This window comes from Pseudonaja textilis, chromosome 1 (assembly GCF_049901715.1).
Source record: "Pseudonaja textilis isolate UNSWEBS1 chromosome 1, rPseTex1.2, whole genome shotgun sequence".
NCBI classification, from domain to species: domain Eukaryota; kingdom Metazoa; phylum Chordata; class Lepidosauria; order Squamata; family Elapidae; genus Pseudonaja; species Pseudonaja textilis.
The window spans coordinates 223149938-223163622 of record NC_141990.1 but is presented as its reverse complement, the minus strand read 5'-3'; the positions used below and the strand labels follow the sequence as shown (position 1 = coordinate 223163622).

General features: G+C 41.8%; 1 protein-coding gene across 1 annotated transcript in view; it reads right to left on the bottom strand.

The window, feature by feature from the left end:
* The window catches only part of PLEKHG3 (pleckstrin homology and RhoGEF domain containing G3), a 55820-nt gene that overhangs the window by 9306 nt on the left and 32829 nt on the right, over positions 1-13685 (bottom strand). Inside the window, 9 exon segments of the mRNA XM_087926228.1 lie at positions 257-303; positions 6077-6181; positions 6644-6677; positions 7375-7461; positions 7940-8032; positions 9134-9316; positions 9907-10038; positions 11690-11840; positions 13109-13155. Of these exon segments, the coding sequence (XP_087782354.1) occupies positions 257-303; positions 6077-6181; positions 6644-6677; positions 7375-7461; positions 7940-8032; positions 9134-9316; positions 9907-10038; positions 11690-11840; positions 13109-13155 (879 nt within the window).

The following is a 13685-nucleotide window of genomic DNA, read 5'->3' as shown; positions in this document are numbered from 1 at the left end:
GCACACAAAAATCATACTGAAAATCCAGGCCCCACTCCTTCCTCCCCACATCATCATGTTTCTGGCCGTGCCCACCATTAAAAATCAGAGGCCAAGGAATCCTTCCGAATCAAAGGCGGCTGCCAGAGCCATGTGTAAAAGCAATTCTATGGGGAAAATTCTAGAGAGAAACCACCAACTTAATCACTTGGCCTAATGATAGAGAATTGGCTTCTATTTACAAGCCAGTTCTGGGGAAGACGGGGAAAGGCAATGCTTCCTTACCTTTGTCACTCAGTTGCTTGAGGATCTGTTTTGTTGGCTCTGTGATAAAAACAACATTTCCAAGATCAGTGCGTGAATGAAGCTGTGTCAAGTACAGGAGCACCCAAGACATTTCAGAGGATGAAAGCACCAACACCAACTAGAGCCCACAGCCGCAGCCTGCCCAGAAGACAACAACTTAAAGCACCCAAGTGGAGAACCACCCCAGCGTCCTGCAGGTGGCAAGGAACATGCCTCTCAGACAGTACCATCAATTGCCTTCTCTAAGCCACCAGCATTAAGTGAGCCAAAGGGCAAGTGGTCAAAATGTTCTTGGATTTTAGAACTCTTAATGCATCACAAGGCTTATGTGAGCACGTGCACATGCTCGAAAATAATAGCCTCAAGCAATTCGGTCCTACTCTGCAGTCGGAATACCTAATGCCAACAATGCTCTCTTCCCCACAAGCTTGGGTCCTGCCTGTGAGATGGGAAGGAAATGGAAAATGACTGTCCTAACAGTGACCTCTTTTCCGTATCCCAAAAGTGAGGCTGCCAAAGTCGCTGTCCTCTTTCATGAAGCCAGGGGTGGTGAGTTTTGCTGCTGCTGTGGGACAACAAGGAGCCTCTTTCCCCCATGGATGCAAGTTGGGATCTCTCCCTGTCTTCATGAGGTGATTCTTGTCTTCTCTGCTATGCTCCCTAGAAAGCCCCAAGGCTGCCTCTGGATCTAGCGAGCATCTAAGTGATTGGAAGGAATACTGACCTTGTAGAGAACCTTCCACAAGATAAGCATGAGGGGAGGGGAGGAGTAGGGAGGGAAGGAGAGGAGAGACCTTGGTTCTGTTGTCTCTGGCAGCCCAAAGTACAATGTTCCTAGAGATACAGAGCTCCATGGCCAGGTGGGAAAGAATATTTGTGCAATGGGGCCATCAACTTCAGTACTGACATATAGGAAAGCTTATTCCATTTTCCAATGGGAAATACTATTTCCTCCCAAATTGCTTTGATCCCACTGCAATTGGCCCTTGGATGAAGGCTGGTTCCAATGTGGAAAACTACGTAACCTTAAGCACCCAGGAGACAGGCCATCCCGGGATCAGGGCAAAGGAGCTCTGTGGCCGATGCCATAGAGGGACTCTCATCATTCCTTGTACTGAGGGATTCATTCTGCTGTTTAAAAGACCCACAACTTTAAAAGGATTTTGGGGGTGGGGGTGGGGGGAAGCAAAGCCTGAAAGAACAAAAAGGCTAGAACTTTGTGCACAACAATGTCAAGCTTTACATTCTTAGCTGCTCAAAGCCCTGCTTGGTCTTTTTGGGGGTTCTTGATATATTAAGAAACATTTCCTTTATATCTTGAAAAGTCAAAAGAACTAGAATTGCTCATTACAAAAAAGGGGAAAAAAATGGAATTCTCAGCGTGTTAGGTTTGGTATGGTAGTCCTCAACTTATGACCACAATTAGGTCCATTATTTCCATTGCTAAGCAAGGAGATTGTGAGGTGAGTCAAGTCTGATTTCATGACCCTTTTGTCACAGTCGTTAAGCAAATCACTGCAGTAAATGAACCATGTGATTGTTACACGAATCTGACTTCCCCTGTTGACTGACTGCTGGGAAGGTTGCAAATGGCCATCTCACACGACCCAGGATGCTGCAACTGTCGTAAAAAACCCAAACTTTGATTACATGCCCATGGGAGATACTGTGATTGATTGTTGTAAGTGTGAGGACCGGTCACAAGCCATGGTTTTCAGTGTCCTTGTAAATCTGATCACCAAATGAATGGTTGTGAGTCAAGGACCACCTGAATTAACCACTTCAATTGTGGTGAAGTACTGGATGCATAACCCTCTGAGTAAGAACTACCTTAACCTGCTGGTAGGGACTGAGAGGTATGTTCAGCCACAAATATGCACGCAAAACTACACTAGAAAAATGCTGGACCCAATTCGGAAGCTTTCCAGCCCTTTGTTTTCCATTCCACACCACCTGGATGCAGACCCACATGCCAAACTAAAGGGAGCTCGCACCCGATTTTCTGCGACTTTTAGGACCTGCCGCAGCTGTGGAGTTGTGGAGTCCATCTAAGAGCTTCTCAGCACTGGTTTTGCCACAGTATGGTTCTATGAACAGGACATAAGATGTTAGCACCAGTGGTTTTAGCTGAACGGTTCACCAAATGAAGAGGCATTTTAAAGCTTGCCAAATACTCAGCAAAGGAATGCTTTCCTTCCTCTTGTGCAATGCTTGTTTTCCATCAAGTGAAAGTTATAAAAAGGAGCTCTCATTGATAGGAAGCTCACGTATATGGAAAAGTAGAGTGCTCAAACGTTTCTTTGCCAAACGGTTTGTTTGGCTTTAATTTTTATCTGTTACTGTTTTCTCACAGGAATGAAAAGAAGGTCCGAGGACCCAATCCCTTCACTGGCTCCTATATTGACCATGTTTGTTGTCTTTGCAAAAAAACAAGAGTTCTGCTTAGTCTGGCATTCTACCCTGGAAGCCCATCAACCTCATGAAATTGTCAGTGTGGGTAGATAATCAAGATTTTAACAGTTCTATCCACATATGAGGTTCTCATATGATTAGAAGTGTGACAGAAAGAACTGATCTACATCATCTGGCTTCACCCCCCGCTGGCTCTTGAATCCTGTCATCTATATATTTGAAGATGAGTTTGTCAACTCAAAATATTTCTATGGTCTTTTTAGAGTTGCCAACAGAAAGGGAGGAGGGAGCAGTGCAGCAGCTTGCAAACCAAAACTGCATTCCATAAGTAGTTTTCAAAGACAGTTACTAGGTGACCGAAGTTTCTGCCGTGCAAAATTCAAACTGGAGACCATGACTGATGACTCTTGGCTATGGATGTGTCCCATTGGAGAATACGAATTACGATACACCCAGGGGTGGGGGAAAACAAGGGTCAAGAATGACAATGAATTATGTGTCTCAGAGTCGGTTATACCCAGGAAATGCCGGACATTTTAACTCCCTATAAATCATTTTGAAGTTTTGGAAGTTTGGCTTGAGACTCATGATTTAAATGAGGGTAACTGCTGGAATCCTGCCAGAATTCTCATATGAGGAGCCTGATGTGGATATGTGGGTGCCCCACCTTATTTAGAAAGCTTCATGCTCAGGATGGGGTAGAACCAGAATCAACAGGAAGCACCTGCAAGTGTTTCAATAAAAATTCAGCAACTACCACTGCTGCTGCCTAAACATGGAGACAAGGCAACTGGTTCCTTTGGACAATAGGTTTGTAACTCTTAAAATGATCAATGTTAAGCCCCTTTAATATTCTAGAAATATGATAAATTCAAATTTGCTCGCCTAAATCATCTCATGATGGGAAAATTCTCCTCCCTCCCACACAGGCTGCTGAACCACAAGGGCCAGCTTCCTTTATCACTAGCACATCCACCAAAGATTAAAATCTATACGTTAAGTCTTTTGCAATACCTTTATCAGAGCACTGAACTAAGCTTGACTCACACACATCTTTGGGTAAGGTAAAGAGACTGAGTAGGCCCAAATGGAATTTAGATACTCATGCATATTGAAACAGAAATTACAACATCCAAATGTCATTCAGTAAAACATAACCAGCTTGGCCAGTCTTGTAGTAACTTGCAGGTTTTCCAATACACCAAGCTTTGGAACAAGTCAGAAAGGAAACGGGCCCAGTAACTTAACTTAGCAGCTGCTTCGGTCAAAAGATGGGAGGCAAAACATGCTCATTTCCTGTAAGGGCCCTGTAAAGTTGCCTCAAAATTATGACAGTCAAAATACAACAATCACACTTAGGTAATAAATGTTATCTAATTATTCTGTTCCATTGGGTTTTGATAGAAACTTGGCCCAAGTATTATGGAGGAATAAAAAGTATCTCATAGAAGAGGGAATTTTATTTACATCCCCCACCCACCCCCTCCCGAAATGAGTTGGAACAGATTAAAAGGTACTAGCCCAGCCCAAACATTTCCATTTCCAAAAAATAAAAATTACTTCTGAGGTAATTTACTTGCTGGATCCCTCCATTTCTGGCTAGCTCAGTTATGGATATAACCTGCAGCTTCCCAGGTCAATTCACCACTTCCTAACATATTCTGAATCACCATTTTCCCAAGGAAATTAATCCGTCCTGATTCAAAAGCCTCCCGTTTCCAACATATATTCAATTAGGATCAATTAGTTTTGCAGAACAAATCAATCAAAACAAGAATAAGATATTTATTCCCATTCACAATGTCGGAAAATGCAAGCTGCTAAATCCTTGTTTTTAGAGATGGAAGAGAGGTTGTTCAGGGACCAGATTATCTTTCATCTCAGATATTATGCAGACAGATATTGTGTCATCTCGATTTAAATGGTCTAATTTCAAACCGTAGTAAGAAATTCCTAGGCAGCACTAATAACAATCACATGATATGCTAAGGACTTCTGGCCATTCCAATTCCCAACAGACTGCAAGATCATCTTTTGGAGCTAATACAGGTAGTCCTTGACTCACAGCAATTCATTTAGTGACCGCTTAAAGTTATAATGGCCCTAAAAAAATGACTTAATGACTGTTTTTCCCACCCATTACAGCATCCTCATGGTCACATGATCAAAATTAGGATGCTTGGCAACTGAGTCACATTTGTGACAGTTGTAGTGTCCCGGAACCATGTAATCAGCTTTTGCAACCTTCCGACAAGCAAAGTCAATGGGGAAGCCAGATTCACTTAACAACCAGGTTACTAGCTTAACAACTCCACTGATTCATCTAAAAACTGGTAGCAAGAAAGGTCATAAAATGGCGCAAAACTCAATATCTGTCACATTTAGCAACAGAAATTTTGGACTAAATTGTGGTTCTAAGTTGAGGATTGCCTGTACAATGATGTATGACACATCACTGCTGGACAAACCATGCAGCTGAGAGACCATAAAGATTTGTGGGCCATTCTCAAGCTCATGCCTGTTGCTGAAGATCATTGGCATAGTGTCTCTAAATCTTTTCTCTGTTCTTTGTAAAACTGCACTTTACACCAAATCATTTTAGTAACCGCACCTCAACTGCTAAATCACCATGCTGCAGAAACTGAGGTGATAAAGAGTACCCCATCATCAAGGGAAAATTCCCAGAGAAGTGTCCAAAATATACAAATCTATACTCCTCACCTGCTCTGTATAGGAGATGTGCCAGAGGTCATTGTATCTTGGCAAAAGAAATTTCCCTGTCAGCTGTACTGAGTTCTAGAACAAAATATAAAAAAGCCTAATAACATCCCAAACCAAAACAGACTGGAGGATTCACTAACGGAAATAAAAAGTTCTAAATGTAATCCTTGACATATGACTATAATGGAGCTTTCCCATTACAGTTGAAAGTTGTAATGCTTGTAAAACAGGTCAGTCATGTGACTGACACAATTTTACAACATTTTTGCATCAGCCTTTAAGTAAACCAATGGTTTGCTATGGGCACAGTTTTGCCAACACCCAGAAGTGATGGGGTTTTTTTGCAATGGTCATAAATGTGGCCGTATTGCCGAACATCCAAAGTTTGGCCATGTGACCACAGAGGGAGTCTGATCACCAGACCTTTGAAATCCAGGTCATAAATTCCCTTTTCAGGTAGGTTGCAACTTTAATGGTCGCTAAGTGATAAGTCGAGGGCTACCTGTAATCTAAACCTTCCAGAGATCTTTGCACAATTCGTCTTCTGGTCAGAGTTTGCAGCAGCAGGACCCGCAACGTTCACTCCCTGGACATAGTAGCAACAATTTCTTCTCGACATTATTGCTTATCCCCATACCTGAACCCCCATACAATTTACCTGATTGTCGACGTCCAGACCGATTCCGTTTAAGGATATCTTCAGGCTGTTGGCATGATAAGGACTTCTTCAAGTGCTCAGGGCTGTATTTGAAGTGAGGAGGATCTGAAAGGAGTAGGCGCATGTTCAATTATGTCTGTTATGTGTGACCAGAATGACACATGAGGGAATGGAAATTTAATACTATCTGGATCTGGGTCTTAAAAATAACACAAGCCCATGTTACCTCCTGATTTACAAGAACAAGTACCATTTTACTCTTAATCCACTTAATATTACATCATACAAAGAAGCCAAGACAGTGACAAAGATATTACCAGTAAATTACAGGAGACAGAACTTGGAATAGCTATAAGGGATGATGGATTCACATTCTGTTTATTATTGCTTTTTCCATCCTGTAAAAATTCCCTCAAATTAATGAAATAATCTAACCCTTAATACTGAACTTAACCTCTCCAGATGGGGTGTTATAATAAATTTTTCGACTGCTTGTACTGATGATGCAATGGACAGGAAGAATGAAACAGGAAACAGACATCTGAGACAAGAAGAGAGAAAACTTACAGAACGAGTCCATTTCCAAGATGGCTTCTTTGGCCTGAAGAAAAGGTAGATTTGCTTTTAGTGGTTGAGGTTCACAAACAGAGAAACAAATCTATGATATTGAAATAAAGATATTCCAACCCTTTGTCATCGCCAAAGAAGAGACAGGGAGTGAAGAGGACATATTTCTCTCCACTTAATTTTCATGTGCAAAAAAAGAAAACAAGGACAAATTTTCCTGCTCCAGGCATTAACCTTTAATGCTGTTAAACCCAAACTGCCAACCACAGCATAAGCACCAACATCCACACAGATATATTCCCCATCCCTTTTAGAAGAATTCTTATGTTTAGAAATTATCATTGGGCTTTCAAAGATTTGTAAAGAAGGTAAATATAACTAAAAGGATTCAGGGAAAAAATACATAGGAGCAGTAAGATGTCTCCAGGCGGATTGAACTCCCAACAACCCCAGCCAGCATGGTCAATGATTTCACTAGGTGCTATTTTGTTGGTCAAATTTAGGTATCACCCTTCTCACTCACTACTTCCCTTCTCCATGCACAAAATCTGATAAAATCTGAGAATATGCATGGTGTCCTCCAGGCCATCAGACTTTAAATCCGAAGGGCCAGATAGACTAGGGACAATGGGAGTTCTAGTGCAGAACACCTAGGGAACATGACCAAAGTGCTTCAGAAAAATTCTGATATCTAAGACCATTAGGGAAAAGGGGAAACGATACCCACTCACTTTCTGAGGGATTATGGCATGGTGATTTTCTAAGATCAGGCGCTTGAGGTGGTGAGTCCAGACCCGCTTCTCATCTCCTGATTTGGCCTGGTAACAGAAGTACACTCCATCAGTTTGAAAGGCAGTTGGTGTACATGTGATCCTACCATAGTTCAGCCTTCTGACTCTTCCTATTCTTTGCTGTTTTTGCTTAAAGCGTGCATTTCCCCCCCCCATATCTGCTCATTATTTCCAACCCTACCTTCTCCTGCATTTAATAATTCAAATTTCATTCCTATGGATTGATTATCTCAATGTGCTCTTATCATGTGATGCTGCACTCCAACCCTAAGCTGTTTTTTTATTGCTTACCTTATACCTTCTTTCTTCAAACACAGCCTGATCCCTGCATTTGCCACACAGAAGCCCATAACTACTTATTTTCTCAGTCTTTTCTGTGGGTTTTTCTAATTCCCTCACTTCTGCTAACATTGCTGCAAGCAGATTGTCCAGCCTGAGCTTCAAGCCCATCACCTTCACCAACCACCGTCCACACACTAATTTTATCAATGGGTCTTCATCTCACCTGAATGTTATACTGCTGCTTGTTATGCTTGTAGTGGGTGACCGTGAAGCAAAGTGAGTCGCGTGTGCTCTCAATCAGCATCAGAGAGGAACACTGTAGGCCAGACAAATAACACTTAAAAGTGACACTAAGGCCATCTTTATTTTATTGGGCCAGAAAAGTGCACGGCCGGGTTTACTTTGTACATAATTTTAAAAAGCTGTTGTGGGTGTTATGTCCTCTTAAAATGGGATGGTATTGTTAGTGCAGAAAAAGAAAGGGTTAGGGTCCTTTAGCTCAAGAGAGTTTACACTAGGGCTGGGAATAGTCTTTGCACTACATTTAAGCAGTTTGTATAGTACTGAAGCATAAGCCAAGGACACTCAAAGAAGGGCTGGAGAGGGGTATCTTTGGCTAGGAGGAAATAACAATAACATACTTAACTAGTTTAATCATTAAATTAACAATTTAATAATAATATTCATCTAGAACAGCAATTATCTTTAACTTTGCCTTCACCATCTCTACAGTAATGCAAATAACACACACACATACACACGTGTGTGTATCTGCATTGTATATGTATATATACAAATGTATGTGTGTGCGCGCGCGCATATACCCAGAGGCGGCGGCTGCATTGATCCACCTGCCCCCTCTTGTTTTCTGCTGTCTACTCATCCATCTTTCTTACATTGTTGTATTCTTGTGTTCTTTTTCATAGTTTACTTTATTGTTCTATTATCTTACTTTTGTTTACACTCTTTTCATTTCTTCCTTTTCGTTATTGTAAACTACCTCGAGTAGCCTTGTAGTGAGATAGGCAGCAAATAACAAATAAATATCATTTTTTTCAAGGACAACAAATTTATCCTTTCAACCGAGTATGAGTTTTGAAAAGCCTCATTTTTACACTTCTGGCTTTTTAGATGGGGAAAGGGCTGCATGTGATGAAAAGGCAGCATTGGAGGGAGGACCCATCCAGGCAGAGGTGTTGGTCTTGTGGGCCTCTACGGGGCATTATAAATTCACATCAATTTCAGCTGTCAGAAAGAAAATTTTAGCCAACAAAGGTCAGTCTTTTCACCATTTCTTGCTTCTTCTATCTCATCCTGATGGCTAAGTTATCAAATTCTCAATCTCATTTTAAAAGAACAGGACAAATAAACACCCATTTCTAATGCAAAAGAGAAGCAGAAAGGATGTCCCGCTTACTGGAATGTGACTCTTGCATATGTAGTGATCACCCCGTTTCTTAGTTATCAGCAAGATCTTGTCCAAAAGGAAGAATGTTCTCTCGTTCCTGACACGATGTACCCGGAATGTGCCCTCTAGGACAAGCTCACCATAAGTTGTCAGGTCTGGGCCCTTCCAGTTGATAAGTAAGGACTGGATTTCCTGCAAAGTCAAGGGAAAATGTAATGCCTTTATATGTTAGCCCCCCAGTATCCTAGTGATTTTCCAAATGTGCCGGGAAGGGTGGTCATAGGAATGAGTCCAGAACAACTGGAGGACAGCAGACTGGAAAAACTTGCAAGTCTATCAAGAACCATTTGAAGGAGCTCAGAGAAAATATTTGGGTTTGTTTTTTTTAATAAGTTGCTTGAATCTTACAGCAATTTATTGAAGAAATTTTTCAACAGAATTAAAATCAGCACATATTTTGAATTAAAGAAGAATGAAGAAAAGTAAATAAGAGAAAAAATATAAGGGGAAAAGAAAAGGAAACGGGAGATTCTAAAGAAAAGAATTCTGATTTTCTTGACAGCAGTTATACATTTGTACTTTACTTTTCCTCGTTAAGGTTACATCATTCTAAGGTTACATCGTATCATGAATATTTGAGTTTCTTTAGAACTGTGTAAGCACCTGAATTTTCAGAGGGATGAACATATTTGACCCTACTACACTGAAGCTACTACAACTACCTACCATCTATGTTTCAGATTGAAAGCAAGATCGGGCTCAAGACACTCCTTTCTCAATACCTGCAGCCGCACGGCATGTTCATGCTTCCGCTTCATGTCATTGATGTACCAAGCTACACAAGTCATGGTGGCAATTGCCTCTTCCACCACTTCATAGCCATCTCCTTCTCTGTCAAAGTGCTTTGCTATCTCCTAGGAGGAAAGCATACTCAGAAAGTTAGCCTGGAGCATTATGGATTTCTGTGAAGAACTTTTAATAGATATTTATTAATTTTCTAGAAAACAAATCAACTCCAGTGATCAGTGGGGTAACTGATGTTTCAACCAGATTGTCTTCCTGTCTGGAAAACAGGTAAGGAATTCTTACATTTCAATACATACCATTCTAAGTAGGTTCACATAAGTTTGATTCCAATGAGAAGTCAAACCTTCTTTTTATATATTCTTTCTTCAGAATCTTTATATAATCTCTCTCTCTCTTTTGGAGCCTTTGAGTCAGCGTTGACTCCTGATGACTACCTGGACAAGTCACTACAATTTTCTTAGCAAGACTTCAGAAGTGATTCATCATTGCTTGCTTCCTAGGAGTCAGAGTGTGTGACGGATCACCCAGATGTCTTTGTGCCTATAGTAGAACTAGACCTCTTGGTTTCTCATTTCTAGCCTGGTGCCTTAATCACATACTTGCTCTCTTCAAGGTGATTTATAAGAAATATAGGGTAGGATAGGATAATTACAAATCAACTTAAAAAGAATATTACAGGTCCATCATTAGCACCAAAAGTTCTTTGGTACGTAATGATCCTGACTGCTTTGCAAAAGGCAAACAGGTAGAGGCAGCATGTTTCATAATGCAGGCTGCCACCAAGAAGGTGCACCTCTGAGTACCATGCTTTTAATTGTATGGGATAGGAAGCTTCAGCAGTCCTTCTCAAGATGAACTCACAAGGCCAGAGGAAAGAGTCAATCCTGTAAATCAGGGGTGTTAAATTCAAGGCCCGCAGGTCAGGATGCTTAAATCCGGCTCGTGGGGCCAGCCTGGAAATATCAAAGGACTGGCCTGCGGTGCTTCTGGTGGCTAAAACAGGCTGCATGCGGCCCCCCTGCACCTCATTTTCACCCTCTAAGGTCTCCTGCAGCACAGCTGGCTGAAACCAGGCCCAAACTAGGCCAAAAACCAGGCCCAAAACTGGCCGGAAAACGGGCCCAAAACAGGCCACGTGGCCTGTTTTCAGCCAGCAGAGTGGTGCAGGAGGCATCCGCCCCACCCTGGCCCCTCACTGTTCCCCTGCTGCCGCCCCCCCCCTCCTCCACCAGCCCGCAGAGGAGAACTACAATGCTGATCTGGCCCTTGAAGAAATCCAGTTTGACACTCCTGCTGTAAATGATGGTCTCTGCAGAGCTTTCTAGGTTAAGACCAGCAATCTTGACTTGAGCTCACCAACCTACTGGCAGATACGCAGAAGATTGCTATTACACGACTAAATCCACTTTTCTCTGTAGCAGTTGGTCAAGTGCCGTTTGGATCAAATGCATCTTTCAATTTTCAAGTCTCATGTAAAGCATGTTCCAGAATTCCAATCAAGAAGCAATGGGGGGTATGAATCACAGCTCTCTCTATTGTAGAAATTAATTCTACATATCGCCATGTGTGTACCACATCAACCAAACATTATTTAAGGGAGAAATGGCCTTTCCTGGAACAGGGTACTGTAGAGGTAGCTGTTACTATTTTAAGAAAAATAAGCAGACTGCATTTCAAACTTTTTAAAAAAAGTTAAAACAGATTCCAAAACTTCAGAATCAGATAACGTAAGCAACCTGTTGTGAAAGTCTGTGTTACCTGGAGAAGCAGATGATATTTGAGAATGCGCTGGACAGGCTTGAGAAGGTAGGAGCCAAGGGGCAAGGAGTGCCGGATTTGTTCCTGCCTTTCCCGAAAGAATTTGGCCAGTTGTTTGTTCCTCATACATTCAGTCAGAGCTGCCACAGAGCTGGAAAGTTAAAGCCGATACACAATGAATGGCATCAAAGAAGACAACTGCCTGTATTCTCTGAGGGATGCAGTGACAGATCTGCTCAAAATAGCAAGTGAAGGACTGCAATAAGGGGATAAAACAACGAGCCAGAGGATAACCAGCGGCAGCCAAATCACTTCTTGTTGCCGTCCCCTTAATGTCTCCTTCTCTTTGGCTGGGATCACACAGCTGCCACACAAGCCCACAAAAAACACCACTTCTTGGATCAACAACTACACTTTGTTCCAGATTTATAAAATCAACCATTCCTGCAAAGTTTTTACAGAAAAATCTGGAACCACTTCTGGCCAGATCTAACAATTATTAACAGGTCCCTGTGTATATTCAGTGCCACCTAATTATTAGTCTTGGGGAAATCTTTTGTAACTGAGCAGAATTAATTTCTAGTTCAGCTGCTGCTCGAGAGAAAATGCTACAAAGACAGTATTCCCACTGGAGCTGCAGGGTTGGCATTTTCCCACTGGGGGGAATACCTAGCTCAATTGGCTTTTGCGTCACAACACTTGAGCGCTATTTCCTTGTTCTTTCCGTACAACTGGAAATGGTGCTGCTGTTTCCATACTGAGCGGCTGTGTTAACCCCTCACTACAAAACAAGCATGGTAGGTCAAGGATGGGGACTGGGCTGTTTGATGGAGTGCAAAGTCAAAATATGTGCTGGACAATTTGCAAGGTTTCTCAGCAGTGAAATACTTCTGCGATGGTCCAAGTATGATTCTGTGTATTTGTGGGAAAGAGTGGTTATGCAGCAATGCCAAATGAATCAGCAGCTGAAGGATGAGGTCCTTGACTTACAAATAGTTACTTATCAGTCCTCACTTAGTCAGGGCTCTGGGCACTATCATGTGATCTTGCCCAAAGATGTGGGTGCATTCCCTAACCCAATTGCCCATAATCTCAGGAATTTAGGTAAAATAGCTGAATTTACTTAACTCTAATTTATCTAGAGGAACAATCTGGATGCCTGTTGACACTGCATTGCTGACCCTCAAAACAAGCTGGAAAAGTTAACTCTTAAGATTTGAGACACCTTGTCATTGAATATGACTTCAATATACTTTCACAATATATCTTTGTCCTATATACAAACTATTCTTAGCATACACAGCGATGACCCAGAAGCATTTTGCAACATATGTAAAAAGATTCTGTTCATAGAGAGAATGAGGCTGTCCCTGTTCTCACGAAATCACGTCCCCTTTTTGCCTTGCAAAAGACACTCACTTCGGATAGTTATTGCAGTATTGAGTGTAGATGTTGAAGTCTTGGCTCTGTTGGGAAAAGAGAAGAAAGATCCATAAAACATGTTCACTTCACCCTGTTCAACCGTTCTACAAATGTTTCTGCCAGATGTCCAGCACAGATAACCAACACCAACCTCACCGGGTATGTTTAGGGGAATAATTCCTGGACTAGCACTTATGATGTTACCGAATTTGGGTAAGGAAACATTTGCAAGAAAACAAGCAAGCTCAGAGAACATTAAGGATTCCTAGCCCCTGTTCTCTTTGATGCATAGCTGGGCAAAATTTTCAGCCGCCAGACTACCGCTAATTCTTTCACCCAGGAGAGCAGATGGTCAATCTTGGCTTTTAGTGATTTTAAGAAAGTCTCTTAAGAAAGAGAAAGGTGTTTCATTTCTGAAAGATGTGGTACTCCCATCCCTATCCTTCCCTTCCTGCTTCTGAGCCAAAAGTCCTGAAATGCAGCTTCCCAGTGATATTATGTCAGGCTGCTTCAGGGCCTGTGGACTTCTGCTTTAATGGAAGCAACCCAGTGAAGGGTGACAAAGCATTCGTTC